At 36.8% G+C, this 24,995-nt stretch overlaps 2 protein-coding genes across 5 annotated transcripts in view; one reads left to right on the top strand and one right to left on the bottom strand.

Annotated features, from left to right (window-relative positions):
• LOC149542082 (histone-lysine N-methyltransferase ASHR1-like) overlaps nt 1-24,995 on the top strand; it is a 93,228-nt gene that overhangs the window by 22,189 nt on the left and 46,044 nt on the right. For all 4 annotated transcript variants that reach the window (XM_089797130.1, XM_089797129.1, XM_089797132.1 and 1 more), the window contains one exon: nt 4,387-4,462. In XM_089797130.1, the coding sequence (XP_089653256.1) occupies nt 4,387-4,462 (76 nt within the window). The remainder of the gene's footprint in view (nt 1-4,386; nt 4,463-24,995) is intronic.
• Nucleotides 95-3,036, bottom strand: LOC149542083 (uncharacterized). Its single transcript, XM_089797128.1, has 6 exons — nt 2,612-3,036; nt 2,257-2,489; nt 1,987-2,139; nt 1,501-1,901; nt 991-1,396; nt 95-855 (listed from the first exon to the last, which is right to left on the bottom strand). Exons 1-6 carry the CDS (start codon nt 3,028-3,030, stop codon nt 233-235), a joined length of 2,235 nt encoding a protein of 744 aa, XP_089653254.1. The 5' UTR covers nt 3,031-3,036; the 3' UTR covers nt 95-232.

The following is a 24,995-nucleotide window of genomic DNA, read 5'->3' as shown; positions in this document are numbered from 1 at the left end:
TAAAACTTAACATACATAAACATGGAACATAAAATCCATCACATATGTAACTATGTTATCTAAAATGTAAATTATAGGCTAGCTGAAGTAAATAGAAATCAAATGATCACAATGATTTAAATCATAGAATGTATGTAAGATGATCCATAAGACATCAAATCATAAATGTATGTAAGAATCTAAGATGAAGATCCATGAAAGTTTGAAACATATGTCTATCAATGATTCAGTATCAATATCTGTAAACAAAATATAAAAACAAGGCTCCAGCTCGAGCCTCAGACTCATAGTCATCATCATCATCCTCAACATCATCCTGAAGCTCGGCTGCAGCCTCAGCCTCAGCCTCTGAGTATCCAGTTTGCCTAGTAGCAAGGCGTCTAATGTAGGTCCTAGAGGACTGCCGAGCCATATCTCCCGCATGTAAGATGGGCTCATGAACGTCGCTAGGGCCTGTGCCTGTGCGTGCACGTGTGCGTCTACCAATGCCTGAAGAACGTGCTCTAGCTGCCTCAGCCTCTATATCCACCTGGTCAACCCACACACGGTCTTCCTCAGTGAAGACTGGATCCACAACCTCTGTGAGCCACTCTGATTCTGGATCAATCTCCTCTAGAATGATCAGAGAGGAGTCAGTGCCCAAAATCTGTCTGATCCTAAGACGGAGGTTGTAATGAACAAAGACAATATCATTCAACTTCTGCACTGTCAACCTGTTTCTCCTCTTCGAATGGATGTGCTCGAACATGGACCAACTGCGCTCACATCCAGAAGCGCTGCTTGGCTGACTCAGAATACGAATGGCAATTTTTTGAAGTTTTGGGGTTGTGGCCCCAAACATTTGCCACCATCTATCTGCAATAAGGGAAAAATTGAAAATAGAAACAATTAGTCTCATTTACAAATTACAAGTTAACTCTAAAATTACATAATCAACTTTAAGATTAGAATCTAGATTCATGAACATTGAATATATTATTTAATTTTTACCTGGCTGTAGTGTTGTCTGAGCATTTATGGCCATCCTGCTAGAGAAAAGTGGCCCCTCTTTATTGTTGAACTGGTCTAGCTCAACAATCGCAGCAGCGCTATCTTCATCGCTACTCAACCTCTGAATCACTGTGTATAAGCCAGTGAGAACCTCCGCATCCGCCTTGAACTTAGGACGGAAACGATATGCCGGATTCAGAAAGTAAGCTGCTGCATGGATGGGTCGATGGAGCTGATTCTGCCATCTCCTATCGATGATGTCCCAAATAGGGCCATACCTCTCCTGCACTCCTGCATATTGGGCTCTGATGGCCTCCTTGGCCCTATCCATGCCCTCATAAATGTAGCCCATAGAGGGCTTCTCCCCATCAGCAATTCGTAGCAAAGCTACAAGGGGCTCAGTGACCTACATATAAAGTAAAACAAAAAACTTGAGTCAAAACTTAAATATAAAATAATATAACTTAAAGTAAAAGTAAAATACTAAATGTTAAATTGCAATAAATTTACCTGCAGGATTTTTCTAGCGGGTTTCCAAAAACCATCCTCATCAAATATGCAATCCGCCACATCTATCCCTACAGTGGTCGTAGCATAGGAAGAGGAAATCCACTCCCGCCCAACAAACATGCTCCTCAATTCATCCCTTGATGTCAACAAGGACTGCAAGGTGATGAAATTCGAGGCAAACCTCGTGATACCTGGGCGAGCTAACTCTTTTCCTTCTGTGTACTTCCTCATTGTGCTAAGGACAAATGAATGATTATAAATGAATTTGCATATGTTTTTTGCCCTTTCCACACATGACTTGACAAACTCAAGTTTGCCAATTTCCTCCAACATGAGGTCAATGCAATGTGCCGCACAAGGGGACCAAAATATGGTGGGGTGCCTCTCCATCAAAAGTTTACCTACAACAATTTTAAGTCAATTAGAAATTCAAATTTCAAAATTCAAATAAATTTATTTTCAAAACTTGAAAAGTTAAAAGTTTACCTGCAACAACATAACTTGCTGCATTATCCGTCACCACCTGGATCACATTTTGTTCTCCCACCTCTGCTATGACTTCCTCAATAGCCTCACATAAGTATGTGGCATTTTTTACATGTGCGGAAGCATCAATGGATTTGATGAACATGGTATATCCTACAAGTAACAAAACAACGAATTAGAATATTAAAATTAAATGGATCATCAACAAATTAGCATTCAACAAATCAAAATTTACAATTATGTATGTAGGAAAGTAGAATGATCAATTACCTCCACAGGATACAAGAAAATTGAGGAGTGTTCTATTCCTCCTATCTGTCCAACCATCAGTCATGATGGTGCAACCCTTTGCAATCCACTCCTTTCGGTTCTCCTCGAGCTCAGCCCTCATGTCCTCTACCATCTCATCCAAGAGGTATCCGCTCAACTCAGCCTCAGTTGGGGCTTTAAACCCCGGACCACAAATAGCAACCGCGTCTATCATGTTCTGCCAATAAGGAGCCCTGTCACAAATAAAAATTTAGATGTCAAAGACTCAAATTATAAAACAAGTAAATATAATTAAAGTTTTACTTTTACTTTTAATTTTAACTTTAAAGAAAACAACGAAAAAAGAATCAATTACCTGGCTGCAATAAATGGAATGTTGCAAAAGTACCAAAATTTGCATATCTCCTTTCTGGCAGCATCATGAATTTCCTTGTTCAAACCCATGCCCTCAAGCGTGGGTTGGGAACCAGGAGTAGTGCGGGGCACAAAGTAACTATCCATTCTGTTTTTCTGCACTCTAGGCTGCAATAGGTTGGTGTGGGACTCTATCTCAGTATGTGACCGACTAGCACCAGCACGAGCAGAAGAACTAGGATAAAAAGGAGGCCTAGAAGAACCCTCTCCAACACAACCTACAGATGCAAAAGCTGATGCAGATGCAGATGTGGATGCGGCTGCAGATGCGGATGCGGGAACATGGGAGCCAATACCCCTTAACCCTTCAAGTTGCATTTTCCTATTGGCTTTGTCTTTTTCAATTTTTTCTAATGCCATTAAGCAAGTGTGTTTTGCCTCAAGCGTTTGGTGAGTGCAAATTGTAACATCGTGTCCAGGTATAGCAGCAATGTGGTATTTCAATCTATAAATACCCCCAGAAGTTATTTTTTCTTTACAAAAAATACATTTTGTTTGATATTTGGTTCTTCCAGGAAACTCTTCGTTATATTTCCAACATTCATCTTTTCTACCCATTGCGAATTTGCAAAAAATGAAAGCAAAGGCTGCTGCAATAAAAATTTATATGTAAAATATCAAAGTTTGAAGCTAATAAAAGCTACAAAACAACAAACCCTAGTTTGCAACTTAGTAAAAATAAAGAACATTCAAGATCTAAACTAAAAATCTTGAAAACTATAAAAATTTAACAAAAAATGCATAATACACTAACATGCAAAAAAAAAAAAGAGCACTTACCTCTTGCAAATGAGTTGAGGAGTGTTGAGATTGGCTCCCTAATGCTCCCAATGCAATTGATGGCCTCCCCAAATGGATTGCTGATCTCTTTTGTGCTCTTTCTTCTTGCCGGTTAGAAACCTATGGCTTTTCTTTTCTCTTCTTCTCTCTCACTTTTCCTCTCTTCTACTCATGTTAAATAAATAGAAGGCCCTTTAGGGTTATAACAAAGAGAAATGGTCAAAAACAAAGTAAAAAAACCAAGCAATTTTTTAAAATTTTACAACTCTATACTTTATTGGCCGCGGGCGATTCCTGCCGATTTTTCTAGGCGATTCATGCGATTTTTTGCCTGAATCTCCTGAATCGGCGATTCAGGCGATTCACTTGAAGAAATCGGCAATGGCGATTTCCGACTCCAAAAAAATCGCCATTGCTGAATCTAATCGCCGAATCGCCGATTCAAGCAATTTTATGGCGATTCTCGTTACTCTGATTTTGACAGAGAGAAGTGCATTTAGCTCTGTCCCGACATCTGTTTTAACCTCAAATGAATAGAAAGCAAATAATATCTGTCTGAGCTATGAACACATGTTTTGTTTTTGCTGATATGTATTACATTATATTCATTGGTGAGTTGTTTTGTGATTCACGTATCTCATATAAATTAAGGAACAATGAGGTTGTTAGCAATGAATCAAAATAGAAACGGGAAATATATCATAGTCATACAGATAAATGACTTGGGGGAACACATAAGGGCACCTCTGACATAATATATCTAAAAATTCTTACTTTCATGTGGAAGTATTGAGGAATGTAGTGATGGACATCAAGAAAGTGCATATTTAATCATCATCTGCAGTGAAGAAAAATTCTCATTTTGTTCTTACATTCACCAATGTAAATGCGTGTAAGATAACATGAAAGGTTATATTTATTGTGCTGAAATTTCAGGCCTAATTGCTGCTTTGCTTCTGAAGGAAATGTAATGTTTGTCAGAGCAGTCCAAGATATTTCAACAGATAATGAGGTCTGTGTTTACACATAAAATATCTTTTTTTTTTCATAGCATAAATATTTGAGCTAAATCATAGTTTTGTGATTTCACTAATTTGCAAGCTTGTTATCATAACGACATGTCTCTATAATGAAATTTCAGTCCACATGCACACATTCCTTTTTCCGGGTGTTAAGAATATCCGGAGTTGCAATTTATTCTAGATTTGAATGAGTAGTTGCCTGGACCAATTTTTTCATATAAATCTTCCCAAACAGTGTCTGGGTTGGAATTTTGGTTTGAAGACATGCTTTGTATCTGTGATATATGTAAATAATTATAATTTACCAAATGATAATAGAGGAGTGTGGGAATTTTGAATCATTTTTCTTGATGAAACATTACCTATTGAGCTTACTGGCAATGATTGTTGGGGTTTAGTTTGATGGAAATAGATTGTCATTGATGTCAAGGGAACCTAGATATCATGAAGATAATGCAACAGTTGAAGATATGAGATGGAAGACACAGCATGAGGAAGAATCAGCATTATGAAAATACATTTGAATTCATATTGATTGAAACAGTGTAAACAACAACAGATTCTTTTTCATCAGCAAGTCCAATAGTAAGAAGTGACACATTATCTGTGGAAAGAAACTGCTAGCTAATCCATGATACAAGAGATGTGAAAGCATGAGAGAAATAAACATGCTATTAACTAAGACAACAGCGGCTATAATACTCAGTCTGGAAGAAAATACAGAACTGTATGATGCAGGTTGTTATATCAGAATATCAGACAGAGGCTAAATACAAGGTTCAATACCATGTCAGAGATGTATAGTGATTTCGATAACATTGCAAGTGCTCAATAATCAGTAAAATATATCAAAGAATTAAAGAAAGGCTACTATCAATGGCATTTAATAGATTTTCTGTGATAACATAGAAATCATATACAACGATTATACACAGAGGCACACTTGGGAGTATGAGAAATATAAAACATAAAGTTACCAATGACGTCTACAGACCACGACAAATCCAGAACCGTTAAAAGACCAAATAAAATTTGAACCTCAAGTCTCATGCGTTGGTTATTAATAGTAATATTGCCCTTCATCAAATAACGTGTGATTAAGACTAGTCTTCATATGAGTCATCAATGCATACGAGTCATCGAAATAGAAGGCATAAGTTCAGACATGAAGGTACCATTGGGAGTTATCTAAATTATTGCAAAAGGGGATTTATATTGTGTTCCTCCATTCATTATCAGTCAGCATATAAACAGATTGAAGGTGTCTGAATGGTTGAAAAGGAAGCCTCAACGGTGATCACCGAAGACTATAACACTTAGCAAATCCAAAATGATATGATCACCGAATGGTGAAATCGAACGTGTGTGATTTCAGACAATGGATAGACCTACAGCCAGGTCGTACAGGAAGGCCCAATAAATTAGCAGCAGAATATGGAGAAGAAGTATAATAGAAGGTGTTTTGTGTAATGTCGATTTTTGATGAATTGTGCCGGCAGGTCAAACATGCCACGAAACCATATGTTCAGCGAAGGAACATAACATATGTGAAAGCATCGAACATGACAATCAAACCCTTAATATGCTATGAAGTTTGGATGTGCACTAAGATGAAAATAATAGGATGATGCCGTAAAACTTCAATAAGGATTTCGATGCCATTTTTACAAGCCAATGATATGCTTCAGCGGTGATAAATAAACTATAGCTAGCAATCAAAATAATGTTCAATTGTTTTCCTATAATACAATCGTGATTAAAAACTTCAAGAAGCTGAAGTTAAAAAGGGGGTTGCAATTATCATTAAAGAAAATTATTTAAATAGAAAGTTGTTATTAATAAAGTATTATTTATCTTCAAAGAGATATGACTTCTCATTTTGAAAAGTCACAACTTCAGACAAGTGAAGATATAAATAAAGATTATTTTTATTTTTCAAAAACAAGTCAGCAGCTTGAGAAGCTTGGCAGAGAGGAGCAGAAATAAATATATTCAGATATTCCTAATCTGATATATATATTTAATGAGAGTTAGTAAAGAAGAGTGAGGTGTCCAAAATTATATATCAATTGAAGGAGGACTGGCTGACTTCAAAGGCAAAAGAAATTACATAGTTCCATCATCAGTTGTAAAAGCAACAAAGACAAAGGTGGAGTTTCAGATTCAACATCAGAAGTGGGAGTAGGTGCTTCTAGTGGGTTGAAGCTTGCAAATTGTGGCAGTTGTAGCTTCCAGTGGGTTGGTGCTCGTAAAATCGAGGTTGGAGCCTACAAACATATTGTAAAAAGATTCTAAGTTATATAAAAGCAACTATTTGCCATGGTTTTCTCGCGCATTAGGTTTCCACGTAAATCACTGTGTTAATGTGTTCATGTGCATAATTGTTCATTTTAGCATTTGAAGTTAATTACTTGGATAAAAGTTTTAAATTGGTGAATTTATTAATATACTGATTCACCCCCCCCTCTCAGTATATTTGTGTGCTCTTCATAGTTGCCGTTAGCCTTGTAACAACTTTCCACAGGGATATGTCTCCCTCAAAAAACATAAAGTTTCTGAGACAAATATGTTCCTGGAACAAGGAGACACCTCTAAAATGTTTCTCTGCAACACCACCATCTCTGCCAAGTTTCTCAGATGGCCCAGAGATGTTTTCCGCATTTCCTGCAAAGGAAGAGAACTTTCATTCAAGGGAGAGATGCCAGGGGGGTGCTGGGATATTTCAGAGACACCCGGATGTCCCTCAACAGGAAAGGAGACTTGCCAACTTTTCCTGCGGGGGGACAAGAACAGAAGGTCACTTAAAAAAAAAACCGAACATGCAAGCACCCTAATGCGAAGTCACCAAAAGCTAATAAAAGAGATATTTAGTCTCATTTGCAACCACAAAATCATTTGGTTAGCTTGAAAATTGAATCTCAGGAAGCAAGAGGTGGACTTCAAGTGGAAAGTCTGGAGATTGAATCAGCAATCTTGGAAGAGGATTAGAGGAAGCTTCCACACTCTTGCTGCAAGATTGAAGGTAGGCATTTGCAAGATTCAATTCTTTTGAAAGAACTTTTTTGCATTGATCAAGATTCAAGACTCAAAATTGAAAAATTATAGCAGCTCTTAGAGAATAGTTAGAAACTAAAAACCTAGAAAAATTGCTGTTTGCTTGAATAATCAGCATCCTTATCACTATTAGACTATTAGAAGCTTAGAAACTAAGAAACTTTGAAAAAAAAATTGTTTGCTCGAATTTTTTTTAAGTTATTTGAATTTTCCCATCGTTGTTTGTTGCAGCATAATTATATGTCACAATGAGCTCGAACAGCACAAGTGAGGATGAAGCGGTTGAGATTCATAGTGAAAATGAGTCATTTGATGAAACTAGTACAAAAGGAGTGGGGGTTGAGGCAAGTCAAATTGGAACAAGTTCTATTTCGAGTGGAAATTTCAGCTGCCCTTCTGAAATCCTCAAAAAATTGACCAAGGGCCCCTTTGATCCAAATCACGCTTAAAACAATTTGCATCTAAGGTACTTGCAAGGCCTCTGACATTTGGGGGCATTAGAAAGTGGAAGTGCCATGTCTTATGCTGAATGGTTTGGCAATATTAGTACCAACTAATGCTGACTTTCTTCTTGTTTGAGGCAAAGGTGTAGAAGTATGCAAAAAGGTGCATAAGATAAAATAAGATAAGAGAAATTTATTAATATCCAACAAGAGACCACCTAAAGGGTTCAAGGGACTGAAAACTACAAACATGGCATAAGAACTTAAGTATAGGGCTGAAGAATTAAAATTATGGGTTGCAATGAAGATGAAGGATCTATATGATGTACTTTACCACATAGGAACAGGGCTGATCAGATTTCTGCAGTTGCTTATTCTACTTTGCTAATGCCAAGGCCACCAATTCCTTCTAGTTCAAGGGCAGTAGAGGCTAGGGGAAAATGCAAGATGACTAATCCATCTTCAAAACCATTGGTAGATTTATTTAATGTGCAAGCAAAGGATGATGCAAATGATGTCATTAGTAAATTCCTCTTTTCCAGTGGCATTCTATTCCACGCGTCCAACACTCATTATAAGGAAGTCGTGGCAAAGATAATGCGGGTGGGACCACCACATGTGCCACTTGTTGAGACAAAATTGAGGACAACAATCTTGGATCAAAACTATTTTAAGATTAATTTTTTGATGGAGAAAAATGAGAAAAACTTGGGTCACTAGTGGTTGCAGCATAGTCATTAATGGTTGGATAGACATTAGGCATCATCCACTCATCAATATCATGGTTACATCTACAATGGGCCCTTGTTTCCCTAGGGCTATTGATTGTTTAGGACAAAGCAAGGATACTCATATTTTGTTCTAAATCCTCAAGGATGCTATAAAGGAGGTTGGGTCACCAAATTTGATGGAGGTAGTGATAGATGCAACCTATGTGTGTAGAATCGCAAGTAAGGTGATTGAGGTAGCCTATAGGCGTATTTGGTGGACTCCTTGTTGTGTGCATGCCACGAATAGTGCACTCAAGGACATGGGTAGAATCAGTTGGATCAAATAATAATTATTGATGCTAGAGATGTGTAGATATTTATCTGTAACCACCACACTCCACATGTACTCTTTAGGACTTTCTCCAAGAAGGAATTTGTAAAACCTGTAGAGACTCTATATGCAACGTACTTTATTCTTCAAAGTTGTAGTGGGTTTGTGTATGCTTCCTCAAGGGACAAGGGGATGCATTTCGACTTATTTGCCGGTTCGTGAAAGGAATCCAATTCGAGCATGTGAATCAAATCCGTGGATTCGGGATTTATTTTGCCAATTATGATTCGTATATATATACTAAAAAATAAGAGAAATATACATAATTCTAAAACTAAATCATTTCATAGTATGAATCTACGATTCTAGTATGGATTTATGAATCTAGTATATTGGATAATTGATCTATTTTCATGATTATAAAGAAAATCAACACATTCACATTGAATTATTGAATTACAAAATGAAATTATGTCCTTGAGGATCCTCAGGTTGTGGCTTGGATCCTTGATTTTCCTTGTGGATCCTCAGACTATGGCTTGGATCCTTGAGGATCCACGTAGGATCCTTGATTCTGCCTGTGGATCCGTTAGGATCCGTGGCCATTGATCTTGACGAATCCATAGGCAGAATCAAGGATCCTGCCATGGATACTGATGGATCCACACGCAGAATCAAGGATTGTGCTTGGATTTGGATATGGTCTATCTAGGATGAATTTGGCAACTAAGCATTTCAGAGACAAGAGTACTTGGGGCTTAAAGTTTGGCAATGACAGGGATGGCAGGGAGTGGTGATGACATAATACATTTAGTATTCACACTTAAAAATATCAATATAAATTGGAATGAGAATTTTTTAAAATTAAAATTTTTCATTTTATAGTCATATTAATCACGATTCAATGTTCATCAAAATTATTATCAAGTGGTCAAGTTATTAATATTCAATAATGTTCAAACTTCAACTGTCAAAACCAAAATTTTAAATAGTGAATACTAGAAGTGTAAACTTTGGAAGTAGAGTCTAATGACTATAATCATCCCCACAGTCCTCACCTAACACTTTAACGTCCTCACCACTTGAACTATTGGATCCCACATTCTCAAACTCATATATACCAATACAATCCAACTCTATCTGTGTAGCATTATCATTAATCTATGTTGGCTCTTCTAGCTTTACATTGCATTTGGTACTGGACTATCCTTGTACGTAGATGTGTTGCAATGAAAGAGAACACAATATATACTACCACAAGCTTCTCTGCTCTCCTAGAAGTAAGCTTGTTCCTCTTAATAGAGTGGAGGAAGTTGTAAGTAGGCAAGTTCCTCTCAACAACAAAAGAACTACAAACATTGGACGACAAACAAATGGTTAGAGTAGTTATAAAAGATTTAAGCCCATGCATAGTCCACAACAACCTTGGGGTCCTCTTGTGATATAATGTCTAGATCTATCGTCATTGCCTCTGAATATTCCCATAGAGCGGCAAGTTTTGTCTACTAAGTATAAATCTTTGTAGGAGCATACATTTCTTCTATTGCACTAATGAATCCTTGCTTCACCCCAAGATCTTTTTTAGGTGTAACTCTACCTTGCCTTTGCATGTAATTTGTTAGTGTATCAGACTGTATGTGTAATACTATTCTGAATGTTTTCCAAGATAAGAATTTAGTATAAGACTGTAAGACAATTAAGGAAAATAGAAAAACGATAATGTTATATGTGCTGATATATATGCTAGAAGATTGAATAATTTATGTGTTCTGTATGCAAAATTTTTCAACAAAGATGATGTATTAATATGTGGGCGGTTTGACTATGAGTCACGACTGATAGCCGTGACTCATACTTGGGTCACGTCTATCGGGCGTGATTCATTAGTCAAACTTCCCACATATCAACGTTTTCAATATTGATAATCCTTTCAATATATCGACAGGAGCAATTTGATTAGTAAGGCAATCAATAACTTAATTAGTTTATTCATATGTGTTTTGTAGTATATTTGCATATACATATATATTTATATGAGTATATTTAAATATCTTAAACATATAGAATGACATAATTATCAACACAAGGGTTATTAATAAATTTTCAACTAATCTATACATTAACACTCCTTAGATTAGTAGGATAAACACAGAGAGGAGGTCTTTGATTAGAATACTTCTTTATACAATGTTAGATAAGTGTTGATTCATCAATGATAGGATATTAATCAACTTATATTTGGCATTATGTAATATGAGAGTTGGCCTATCAGAATATCAATCCCATGATATTCACCAAGCTCCCTAGAGTAATGGCCTATCAGAACATCAACTGAATGATGTTCACCAAGTACTCAGTGTGGTATTGGCCTATCAGAATATCAGAGCAAGATATTCACCAAGTATCGAAAATATATCTATACAAGCAACTTGTAGATAATCAGATTACTGATATCTAACGCCTAGTTGTTGATTTATAAGATAAAGCCTTTACATGAAACAATTACACAAAATGAATCATGCTACAAGTTGTTGTAAGGACGTCACTTACAACAACTTCTCCCAATACAAGTGAAATCATTTTGAAGTCGTCATTTCTTAATGATTAACACAAGTTTTATAAATTTATAATATATATAATGTACAATAATCAATTTCTCAGATACATTTCCTCAGATTTTACAATCATACCAAGTTCTTTACGAAAATGCTCCACCTTTGTCTTATCAAGTGGTTTGGTAAGAGTGTTTGCAATTTGATCCTTTGGACTAATATATTTCAACTTGATTACATCCTTCTCAACCATGTCTTGAACATAGTGGTATGGTATCTTGATGTGTTTTGATCTGTTATGAAACATTGGATTAAGAGATAGCTTGATGCAGCTCTGGTTATCACAATAAATAATTGTAGGTGGAAGTGGCTTCCCAGATAATCCAAATAGAAGTTTTCTCAACCATACAGCTTCTCTTGCTTCCATAAATGCAGCTATGTACTTGGCTTCTGTAGAACTCTGTGCTACTGAAGACTGCTTCCGACTAAACCAACATATCGTTGCTGAACCCAAGGAAAAACAACATCCTGAAGTACTCTTACGATTCTCTAAATTTCTTGCCCAATCAAAATCTGTATATCCGCTTAGATTTTTTTCAGTTTTAGTGTATTTGAGACCATATCCAATTGTACCACTGAGATACCTGAGAATGTGTTTTGCTGCTACTAAATGAGTTTGTTTAGGTTCACACATGAACTAACTGAGAACATTTACAGCATAACAGATGTTAGGTCTTATGTTTACTTAATACATTAATGAACCAATTATTTGTCAATATAGAGTAGGATCAACATTTTCAGAAGAATCTTCTGTTGCTTCTTTTAGTTTCTTGAGATTTTTTTCCATAGGAGTCTTCATTGCCTTGCAGTCCAACATGCCAAATCTTTTGAGTAGGTCTAGAGTATACTTCCCTTGATTTAAGAAGATTCCATTTGAATGCTGCCATACTTCTAGTCCCAAGAAATATTGCAGTATTCCTAAGTTTTTCATTTCAAATTCAGATATAAGATCTTGTTTACATTTTTCAATTAGATGATCTTCTCCTGTAATCAAAAGATCATCAACATATAAAACCATAATTAACATATCCCCCTGTATTACCTTGTAATATAAATTTGGATCTTCAATATTTTTAGAGAAATCAAGTTTAGTTAGATGATGATCTATCTGTTCATACTAGGCTCGGGGAGCCTGTTTCAATCCATATAAAGCCTTTTTTAATTTGCATAGATAAGATTGTTTATTGTGTACTTCAAATCCTTCAGGTTGTTCAAGATAAACTTCCTCTTCTATAACACCATTTAAAAATGCAGTTTTTACATCCATTTGATGAATTTTCCATCCCTTGGATGCAACAATGGCTAAAACAGTTCTAACGGAGGTATATTTGGTTAAAGGAGCAAAAGTTTCCTCATAGTCTATTCCTTCCTTTTGAGAAAATCCTCTTGCCACAAACCTTGCTTTGTACTTGTCGATACTTCCATCTGCAACATGTTTAATTTTAAATAGCCATTTTGAAGAGACAACTGATTTATTGTTGGGTCTAGGAACAATATCCCAAACATCATTTTAAAGTATGAAATTATATTCTTTTGTCATGGCATCTTTCCAATTTTGATGTTTTATTGCTTCTTTTACATTAGATGGTTCAGATTTGGAGATTTCACTCATTAATGCAATGTAACTAGAGTATATGTTAGGACGTTTTCTTTCACTAATGAAATCTGAGGGAATGGAATTGTTTTCTTCAATTAGTTTTTTGGCCCATAGAGGTCTTTTCTTTTCCTCAGAAGTGTGAGAAATGTCCATAGGTTCAATGGAGTTATCTTCCTCCATTAGAAACTCCCTCTCATTATCAGAATTTTGTTCTAGTGTTTCTTCTGAATTTGATTCAGTTTCATCCTTAGATCTTTTGTAAGCTAAATCTTCATCAAATATTACATCTCGACTTAGTTCAATATTTCTTTGTCCAGGGATATAGATACGATAAGCTTTTGAAGTTTCATTGTATCCTACAAAGATTCCTTTCTTTGTTGAGGGATCTAGTTTTGTTCTCTTCTCCTTAGGGATGTGAACACAGACAGGGCAACCAAAAATTCTTAGATATTTAAGATCAGGTTTCTTCTCGAAAAATGGCTCTTCAGGGGTCTTGTATTCAAGATGAGAGTGTGGACATCTATTTTGAAGGAAAACAATAGTATTTGAGGCTTCTCCCCAAAGAAAAGTTTCAAGATTTTGATCATGAAGCCCTAAGTTCCCTGCCCCCGCCCTTTCGCAACTCCTGCAATCAAATAGTTTGCCATAAAATTTTTTTAGGGGGTCCTACTGGGCCCTCAACGACATTTGATACCTATATCCAGGCGGGGCTGCTATCACAACATAGAGTTCACTCATTGTTACAGCAATCATCAGGGCCCCTACTAGCATATTATGCGACCCCCTAAACAGATTATTCTACGAATATCCATCAACCGAAAGAGCCGCTATACCTCTGACTCTCCCCAAAGAAAAGTTTCAAGATTTTGATCATGAAGCATTGCTTTAGTAGCTTCAACCATGGTTCTATCCTTTCTCTCAACTATTTCGTTTTGTTGAGTATTATAGGGAACAAAACACTCCCCCTTGATCCCAACAGTTTTACAGTAATTTATAAGGATCTTAGAAATGTATTCTTTACCATTGTTTTTTCTCAAAACTTTTGTTTTCTTTCCAGATTGATTTTCTACAATGGCTTTAAACTCTTTAAATTTTGTTAGGATTTCTTCAGACTCTTTACTTTTAAGGAAATAGATCCAAGTCTTCCTAGAGAAATCATCCACAAATATGATATAGTATAGAAAACCTCTTAGTGAAGGAACTGACATAGGACCACATAAATCTGAGTGAATAAGTTCTAGAATTTCTTTGGATTTGCTTTGATTATTTTGAAATGTAGTTTTAAAATTCTTCCCCAGAGCACAACCTTTATAGGTTCCTTCATGGTACAGATGAAGTTTAGGTAGACCTATTACCATTTTTCCTAGAGAAGGTTATCCTCGAAAATGAAGATGACCTAGTCTCCTGTGCCAGATTTCATTTTCTTTGAAAGAATCATGAAGTAGAGCTGAATGATTTTGAGAGTTAATTTGATAAAGACATCCATGTCTGGAGCCAATCTTTTATGCATTTTTTATGTTAGAATTCTTAGGCCAAGCTAAGACCTTTCCTTCCATAAATGTAATTCTGAATCCTTCATCTTCAAGAGCAGAGATAGAAAGAAAGTTTCTTTTTATACCAGGTACATATAGTACCTTAGTAAGTTCAATTGTTTTCCTTGATTTTCGATGAATAGTACACGTTCCAATTCCCATTACGGGATAGCTTGTATCATCTCCAATGGTTACTTCAACAATATAGTCTTCCTTGATAGAGTCCAACTGTTCTTTAAAACCTGTAATATGTCTAGAGGCCCCGCTATCAATTGCCCAAGTACTTGATCTAGTTGATGCTTCACTGGAGAGAGTTGAATAGAAAGCGTTATGTTTAGAATTTCGATTTGAGTTTTGAGTGGTTGCAAATGAAGCTTGTTGCTTAATTCTATCAGGACATCTAGATGTCGGATGTCCAATTTTATCACATCTAAAACATTGCATTTTGGAGAAGTCAGGTTGCTTTCTCTTTCCTTTGAATTTTCTTTTTTTCTTATTTACTTGAGTAGAGAGAACTTTTAAATCTCCTTTATAGGAGGAGACATTTTGGCCCCGGGCTACTTGCATACACTCTTCTTGTATATAGTCAGCTTTAAGTCTTTCAAATTTAGGAAGTTCAGAATGAAAGCATACCCCTTGTTTGAAGGTATCCCATGATGATGGAAGGCCTTTTAGAGCCATTATTGTTTATCCTTTCCATCGCAGATGTGTCCTATTGAAGAGAGCTGATTTCGAAGTTCAGTTATTCTCATAAAGTATGAGGAAATTTTCTCTCCCTTATTCATTTTAATATTTGACATTTTGTCCTTTAAAGTGATAATCCAAGTAGCATTATTTATCTCAAACATATTTCCAAGAGCATTTTACATCTAATGCGTAGCGTCTAGTTTTGAGATTATAGGAAGTAGATGGGTTTTAACACCATCCACAATAAGCTTCATGGCTTTATTGTTGTCATTCTCCCATTTTTCAAGTTTATCATTTCCTTTGGGTGGTGGGTCAGAATTTTCAATGAACTTATTTAGGCCATGTTCTTTCAGTATGAGTTTTAGTCATAGTTTCCAGCCTGCAAAATCTGAATCACCTTCTAATCTGTTTTCTAGCCTCATGCCGTTCACCATTTTAGAATAATATATGACTAAAGTCTGATATTTGATCACTTCTTCAAACTTGCTCTAATACCATGTAAGTGTATCAGACTGTATGTGTAATACTATTCTGAATGTTTTCCAAGATAAGAATTTAATATAAGACTGTAAGACGATCAGGAAAAATAGAAAAATGATAATGTTATTGCGCTGATATATATGCTGGAAGACTGAATAATTTGTGTTCTGTATGCAAAACAATCAATGAAGATGATCTATTAATATGTGGGCTGTTTGACTATGAGTCACGACCGATAGCTGTAACTCATACTTGGGTCACGTCTATCGGGCGTGACTCATTAGTCAAACTTCCCACATATCAACCTTTTCAATATCGATAATCCTTTCAATATATCGATGGGAGCAATTTGATTGTAAGGCAGTCGATAACTTAATTAGTTTATCCATATATGTTTTGTAGTATATCTGCATATATATATATATATATATATATATATATATATATATATATATATATATATATATATATATATATATATATATATATATATATATATTTAAATATCTTAAACATATAGAATAACATAATTATCAACACAAGAGTTATTAATAAATCTTCAACTAATCTATACATTAACATAATCACTTTGGGTTGAATGCATAGGCAGCCATTTGTAAGGGAGTATTGGGCTTCTTCCATCTATGATGAATGATCTGCTGAATATGCTCGGTTTAGAATTGCAATGTAGGGTGCTCTTGTGCAACAACCTTTATTTGACCAAGCATAAATTTAATTTACTCATACACCTCTCTAAGGGAAGGCGCATTAGAATTCCCATATCTAATAACTGTGTAGACTGAACCAATGATGGAGATAATATATTTGGCATCAACCCAAAAGAGATCATTCTTCACCACCTCTGTCAACATCAATCCCTACTGTGTCTTCGACTCAAGCCACCTGTTCTATTCTGTTGTCATATTCATTAGTTGTAATGCTTCTTGCAAGTGTGATCCAACTCTAGCTCATATCCATATATCATTTACTTTATCACATAGGAATAGGGCTGATTAGATTTCTGTGGTTGTTGCTTCTACTTTGCAAATTCAAAGGCCTATGATTCCATCCCATTCAAGGGTAGTAGAGGCCTAAGGGAAAACATAAGATGACTACCTTGTCTTCACAACCATTGGAAAATTTATTTAACGTTGCAAGCGAAGGATGAGGCAAAATCCTTCTTTGCTAATGGCATTCCATTCCACGTGTCCTGCTATCCTTATTATAAGGAAGTTGTGGCAAAGATAATTATGGTGGGATCATTATATGTGCCTCCAGGTGAGTAAATTGAGGACAACAATCTCGGATTGAAGCTATTCCAAGATTGATACTTTGATGGAGGAGAAGAAAATATGGGTCACAAGTAGTCATGGATGGGTAGATAAACATTAGGATATCATAGTTCATCTACAATGGGTGCTTATTTCCTTAGGGCTATTAATTGTTAAGGGCAGAGCAAGGATGCTCATTTTCAGTTCCAGATCCTCAAGGATGCTATGGAGTAGGTTGTGCCATGAAAGGTGTGCAGGTTGTGACAGATTTGGTCCATGTGTGTAGAGCAGTAGTGAAGATGATTGTGGTAGCCTATAGACATATGTGGTGGACTCCTTTTTGTGTGCTTGACAATTGTTAGTGATGCTAGAGATGTGTAGATGTACACTTCACATGCACTCTTTAGGACCTCTCCAAGAATTCTCCAAGAAGAAATTCTTAAAACATAGACTTAGTACGCATCATACTTTATTTTCTTGGAGAGGATGCAATAGGGGAGGCCTCCTTCTTACTGCAGGTGGCTTCAATAGAGACTTAACTAAAATTACAAAATGTGCGGTTCTCTTAATCAATTCTGTTTCTTTCAGGAATGATGCGTGAACAACTACGACTCTAAATTCAACAAAAAGTATGTATTGCTATGATTATACTGGTGGCTCAGTGGTTGACTTAAAAACAACTCCTAAGGCCGTAGTTACAAATTACAATTTTATTTGGTATATCAAGGACATGGGTAAAATCAGATGGATCAAAACAATTGTTAGTGATGCTAGAGATGTGCAGATGTACACTTCACATGCACTCTTTAAGACCTCTCCAATATGGAATTCTCAAAACCTGTAGAGACTTAGTATGCATCATACTTTATTTTCTTGGAGAAGATGCAATAGGGGAGGCCTCCTTCTTACAGCAGGTGGCTTCAACAGAGACTTAACTGAAATTACAAAATGGGCAGTTCCCTTAATCAAGTCCTTTTCTTTCAGGAATGATGTGTGAACAACTTCGATTTTAAATTCAACAAAAAGTCTGTATTGCTACGATAATATTGGTGGCTCGGTAGTTGACTTAAGAACAACTTCTAAGACAATAGTTACAAATTACAATTATATTTGGTATATCAAGAACAAGATCCCTAAGTCTTTTGCGATTAATCTGATTTGAGAAATGCCATGAATAAGTAGTAAGGCACGAAGTCTCCTACTATCCTTAAATTCAAATAAATCACTGAAAGTTAAAGCTAAAAGTCTTCAACTTTTATAATTGCAGCCACTATAAAATTATAACAATCTCTTTTCTTTAACCACAAAATTTTCAAGAAAATGAAATTACACTCAAATGATTCCTTCAGAGAAGCTAACAAATGAATTTAAGAATGATTAACTAATGCAATGTAAGAATACATCAATTAATCTCAGGATTTGCGACACAAAGTTTGGAAGATCTTGCTTAATTTATTCAGTTCTAAAATTTATATTATGAAATGTATAGTCTTCAAAATAGAAGATATCCAAGCATAGCCTTGACAAAAAATGATTATTTACAATGGGCTCTCTCTTCTATATAGAAAAAGAGGAGAGAATAAGGTGGAGAGAAAAGGGGAAAACCTCAACCACTTTGATTTTTTATTTACTATCTTTGACTTATTGAGTGTCATGAGGCCTAAAGCACTTGTGACTTGATTGCATGAAACTGATAAACAAATATATGTAATCTTGTATATACAATGTGTTCATGTTTTACATGCAATCTGTCAATCTTGATTTAACCTATCAAAGCATGGAAAAAGAGTGTCTAAGACACTTGGATTGTGCTTTCAAAGAGTATCAACAAAATCCCCAAACTTTTGTAGAGACTCACGTACAACTTTTGCGTTTGGTTCTCTTGTATGATGTGCAATTAGTTACCTTTCAAATTTTGCTTGCACTCTCAGAGATATCATTATTTCACTACTAATTTATTTTGTAGACTAAATTAAGCTTTGTAGGTTGTCAATGTGTCAATCATACTGAAATCAAAATTTTCCACCTCAAATTGTAAACGAATAACTTTTGTGAACTTTGTAGAAACACCTTTAGCAAGTTCTCCATCTTTAGTAGTTATTTTGCATGTCAATTCTTGAAAATATCCATTGACCATGCGTTCTTGATTGTCAAGTCAATCCACTGCTGCTTTAATCTTTGCCACCGACCCCTACATGACTTGTTCCTTGTTTACCATTAGATTTAAATAATCATAATACATCTCCGCTGAAGAGATGATTCCACAATCACATAGAACATCTAGATCGGTTTCTGTCATGCCTCTCCAAACATCAAGGTCTACATCAAGAAATTTGAGCTGGTTGAAAGAAGTAAGGAGTTCATTCAGCTTGGTTGAAATCTCCCTTCCTTGTTTTAGCACCTTATAAGAATCATGAATCACTTGCACACCTTGTGATCTAGGCGTATGCACCAATCATCAACAACCTTTTCTTTCCACTACATCTGCGCAGTGCGCTTAGGAAAAGATGCAGAGATGTGATCAACTCTTTGAGAAGAGTTATTCATTTTTACAATCATATCAAGAAGACGTGGATTTTCTTCTTTTAACTTTTTCTTCTTTTCCCACAACCTATTATGTCTCCACATGAGCAAGGTGATTGCATTCTGTGCATCCTGGTGACAATTGAGGTGTGTTTTCTTACCAAGTTTGACTCAGTCGATCTTGTAATTAGAAACTCACATTTCCTTGGTAGGCTTATCCACCAAAGGCCCGACTACCTCGACATACTTAACCTCAGTGACATCAACTTTGACCCTCGAAACTGTTTTTGCCTTTTTTCTCTTAGGGGCCTTTGGTCTATTGACTTGTTTGAAGTCAATTTCCTTAGGTGGAAGTTCTTCTTTTTTCCTCTTTTGTGTTATTGAACTCAACCATGGGGGTAAGGTAAATGATGAATCCACCATTGATGTTGTCACTAATGTGGTCTTAGCTCGTGTCACTAGTTGTGCAACTGTAGTTACAATAGAAGGAGCCTCAATTAAGATAGCTACTGGTGTTGGGCTGTTGCATGTAACTTCAACCATGAACTACTCTAATTGTGCTGTGGTAGTATCCAACAGTGTCATGGTTGACACAGTCATGAAGTATGTGTCAAACATTCTTGAAGTTCTATTGATCCTTTGACACAAGTAGAGGAGCAATCGACGATTTGGGCATAGCAGGTGTAACTACAATTGGATCTACAAAATGTACATGTACAATAGAGAATGAATCTATGTCTGTGTCTAATGGAGAGTTGGGAGACTCATTTGATACTAGTGCATAATTTGGGAGAGCCGTTGTGACAGATGCATTAGTAGGGTGAGATGCTTCAACAACAAGCTCCCGAGGTTCCTCATCATCACTAGAATTAATGTGAATCCTTCGAGATTTTGCATTTTTGATTTTAAGAAATTTACCTGCAGCCTACCATCTTTAGGAGTGAGCTTTGAAACAAATGGAATTGCAAATTTTGGTGTAGAAGTAGAAGTTCCATTCTTACCCTTTCCTCTAATTCCAGATCTCAAACCAATTGGTCTTGCAAGGTCAAAACCTTTGCCTAGTTTGATTTTGTTACACTTGAGATCTCTTCTTTTTAGACAATTAGTATTTACAAGGATAGACTGAAAACGAGCCCAAATTGATGTGTTCTCCTTCATTAAACATGAAGGTTGTAGGATAGGCAAATATTCAACATGATGCTTGATGTATTCAGGATCAAGAATGTCTTGATTATCTTCAACCTCAACAAGGATCTCTATAAGGTTGAAATCTATCAACTGCTTGATGGTTAGTTTGCAATAGTCTAGCTTTCTGATGTCCACCTTTGTGCGCAAATCAATCCACAAGTCCTCAAGATGATGCTCATCTACAAACAACTTTCTTATTTTATTATTCATTCCCCTCCAATTAGAACAACTCCTTTCCGTGAATTCATTTAGAGTGATGCGTTGAACTTTAAATTTCATATTCTTCAACTTGGGCACTATGTCTATGGAGTACCCACCAATCTTGAGTGGATTTTGTGAGGATATCCCCAGTCCTAGCCTATGCAATGTAGATTGATATGTTTGCACCGCCATAGGTTTCCATGCTAACTCCTTTAAGATGATCTTATCGGTAGGATATCGTAGCAAGGTGTATGGTTCTCCTTGAAAATAATCCACTCTCAAATAGGTGAAGTTAAGAAATTGTAAAAGAGGAAGCCCTACTTGTTTTCTTTGATCCAAGCCTCATCAGATTCACGCTTTTTCGGAAGCTCCTTGTCAAACAAGCACACGTAATGCCATAAAATGCATCCTGTACTCTCTTGTAATACAGATACCTGGCTCTCAAAGGCAGCCGATCATGATACTCCCATACGGGCACAAGTGTCTTGTCCCCTTTGGTAGAAAAGCCTTGAAAAGAGCCCAGGGTAGCAACAATTTATACCAAATAGGAATTCATATAAAATGTACTAGTGGAAGAGACCTAAGACAACTGCTCGCATAAAAGAGCACTATTCATCTCTCCACAAAACATCTTTTTTTATAGATCTAACAATAAGAGAGATGTACTTATGTGTCCAAGACTCGGAAGTGTTTGATTCCTTGATCCCTACAATGTGACTGAGCAGAGTCATTAGATCATTGATCCCTTGAATTCAAAATGACGCACACCCTTTGGCCATCTTGTGAGGTTAGGCCTCTTGTTGATTAACTAATTGTCATTGATATACTTGATGGAATAGGCACTATCTTTGTTACACCTTTCCAAGGCCCTTTCCTTTGAGATATTTGTGACCATTGGAGCTAGTGGAACTTCGTATATCCTATCAACAGTCTCAGGATCTAGACTCATTGTAGTATTCCTGTCGTCATCTTCATCATTATAGAATTCCTGTTCCACCTATGTCTAAGTGTTGCCAATAAAATATGGGAGGCTTGCCTAGTGCCAACTTGCCTTTTAGCGGTACCTCCAACACATCAACCGGAATCTGGTGAAGTGCATCCTCCAGGAACAATCTCATAGTGTGGTGGGGCATATGAAGAAAATGCGGTGGTGCAATATCATAAACTCCTCCATTTGGTCAGCCCAGAGGGATGCCCAATCATACACCACTCCATTGATGATTCTGTTCATAAAAATAATCTGTGGTAGGGCAATATTCGAAGCCCTACTTGCTCCTGTCAACCGCTTTTCATGATGTCCAGAATACAATGCCAAAGCCCTTCTCTGACAAACTCTCGTATCATCTCGCAACTCCTTGTGCCTTCTACAACAGAATCAAATTCATCGGTTGTGAGTTCTTTCCCAACCAACTTAACCCAATATTGCTTTCGGTCATGTGGAAGCTTGTGATTTTTTATTGCCAACTTGCGGCATCCCTGTCCTAGAATACCAAAAACTCTAGTAAAATCGTAGGCTTTAAACAAGACAGTATTAGGGTGTTTCTTGTATTCAAATGAACTTCTTTGGCTATACCTGTCATATGATTCAATCATGATTTGCAGTACATGCTCAAAAAGTCGGATGGAAAACATAGGCATTTGGATTGCCCAATGCACTTATGCTCATACCAATATCTACTTGACTAGGTCTGTGCCTAGTGTATCTTGCCACCATCGCCGACATTCAATGCCATTTAGGCCTTCAAACTGAACTGTGCGGTGGGAAACGTCTTTCTTTTTGGGAAGTTTGCTGTACCTTGGGACAAATTTTGTACTTCTTACTACTGGACATGGCTCCTTGGCTTGTAACACGAACCCTTGAAGCCAAAACTCTTGTGTTCTTGTCCATGCTATTGTCTGCTTTCAACTGATCATTCCATTGTCGCCTCTTGCTTGCTGACTGCATACATTAACTGTTTCTTGTTTTTTCTTATGTGATAAAAAAACAGTTAGGGTTGATCAATTCTTTGTTGCTTGGTTGGTCGTAGATATTGTCGTACTTGTGATCTTCTCCTAATACCATCTGCTCAACCTCCTTTGAATGATGGGTTTGTTTACTAAGTACATCAACGTCTAGTGGTCTACATAGAATGTGAAGGGCATTGCCAATAGATAATGTTTGAACTTTTGTGCGATATACACCATTCCTAGAGCCTCCCACTCGATTGTGTTGTAGTTCTTCTCTACCTTTGACCACAATCTGCTAGGAAAGTAGATAGGATGATCCAGGCCATGATCACGCGTTTGTGCAAGTGTTGTGCCAATTGCAAAGTTAGACATGTCTGTGTGCACGTGAAACTCTTTATCCCAACTCAGGTATGCCAAAATTGGTGCCCCTAGCAATCTCGTTTTTAATTCTTTAAAGGAGGTCTCTTGCTTTGTACCCCAAACATAGGGCTCCCCTTTTCTTGTCAGCTTGTCGAGGGGGCATGTAACTTGAGCAAAGTTCTTTATTAACCCTCTGTAATATCTAATGTGTCCTAAAAAGGATTTGACTCCATTGACGTTGGTCGACGCTTCCATCTCCACTATCTCGCGTATCTTCTCTGGATAAGTTTTGAGTCCTGTCTTACATGCAGTGTGCCCCAACAACTTACCCTGGGGTACCATGAATCTACACTTCTTCGGGTTCAGTGCTAGCGACATCTTTCTATGCACTCCTCTGGTGTTGCAAAATGCACATCTTTCTATCCAAGAATGTGCAAAAGTTTCCTACGGACATTTTATCAAAGATGTGAAGAATTATTCTTTGGAACGTTGCTGGCGCATTGCACAAACCGAATGGCATTCGGTTATATGCATAAATGCCATCCTCTACCACGAAAGTGGTCTTCAACTTATCCTCCGCTATTGATATCTGGTTATAACTAGAGAACCCATCCATAAATGAGTACATCTCGTGCCAACAATTTCTTCAAGTATTGTATTTGTGAACGAGATAGGGAAGGGGTCTTTTATAGTGACAACATTCAAGCAAGGAAAATCAACACAAATCCTAATTTGGTTCGCCTCCCTTTTTAACAATATCACAATGCGTGAGATCCATTCGCTTGTCTCAACTCTAAATATGATTCCTGCCTCTAGCATACGTTGCATCTCTTCATCAACCCTAGCTACATAATTCTTGTTCATGCTATACGGTCTCTTCTGCACAGGTACCGCGCCAAGCACTTGGGGTATAAGGTGTACACACAACTCCGATGGTACACCCTTCAAGTCCTTGTAACACCACGCAAACACATCTTTGTACTGCATTAAGATTTTGAATGTTGCCGCCTTCAATACAGGATCCCAATCATTGCCAACTAGTATGTTGCGCGAATTCTCTTCTTCCTCGAAATTTGTGACCCATACGGATGGCTCTTTGTACTTGATTGTTCTCTGCCTCAAAGTTGTGAGTTGGACTTTCATTCACTCGAGCTTCTCCTTCTTTGTACTCCTTGAACTTCGACAGAAACACCTTCTTCTCTTCTTTAGCCATTCCTTCCACTCCTAGCATATTGCAACTCGGAAATAACTCGTAATCTTCCATTTGCCAATGGAAGAGTCTGTTCAAGGAATCCAAGTCATCTTCTGAACTTCTTTCGAGTTCCAACATGCCTTCATCATTAGGCTCCATCCGATCTCTTCCCTTGTCCCTTCCACAAAACTCTTCTTTGGATTCAAATTTCGAAGCCATCTCTTCACTTACCATTTGTGTACGAAGGTCAATAACAAACTTCTTTCTGCCCCTCTCCAATGAAAGCGTGTTTTTCTTCCGATTGTGGTTTACCCTTGCTGCTACTTGTCGATGTCAGTTTTGTACCACTACATAACATATATCAATTGAATACTTGATACAGAATGTCAAACACT

Source organism: Cupressus sempervirens, chromosome 8, assembly GCF_028749045.1.
Source record: "Cupressus sempervirens isolate cs-2001-9-10 chromosome 8, ASM2874904v1, whole genome shotgun sequence".
NCBI lineage: Eukaryota > Viridiplantae > Streptophyta > Pinopsida > Cupressales > Cupressaceae > Cupressus > Cupressus sempervirens.
This window is presented reverse-complemented; position numbering and strand designations above follow the sequence as displayed.

Coding starts and splice junctions, on each gene's coding strand:
- LOC149542083 (XM_089797128.1), bottom strand. CDS start 3,030: ATGGCATTAGAAAAAATTGAAAAAGACAAAGCCAATAGGAAAATGCAA. Junction 2,140..2,256: donor TTTTCTTGTATCCTGTGGAG/GTAATTGATCAT, acceptor TGTTACTTGTAG/GATATACCATGTTCATCAAA. Junction 1,902..1,986: donor AGCAAGTTATGTTGTTGCAG/GTAAACTTTTAA, acceptor AAATTGTTGTAG/GTAAACTTTTGATGGAGAGG.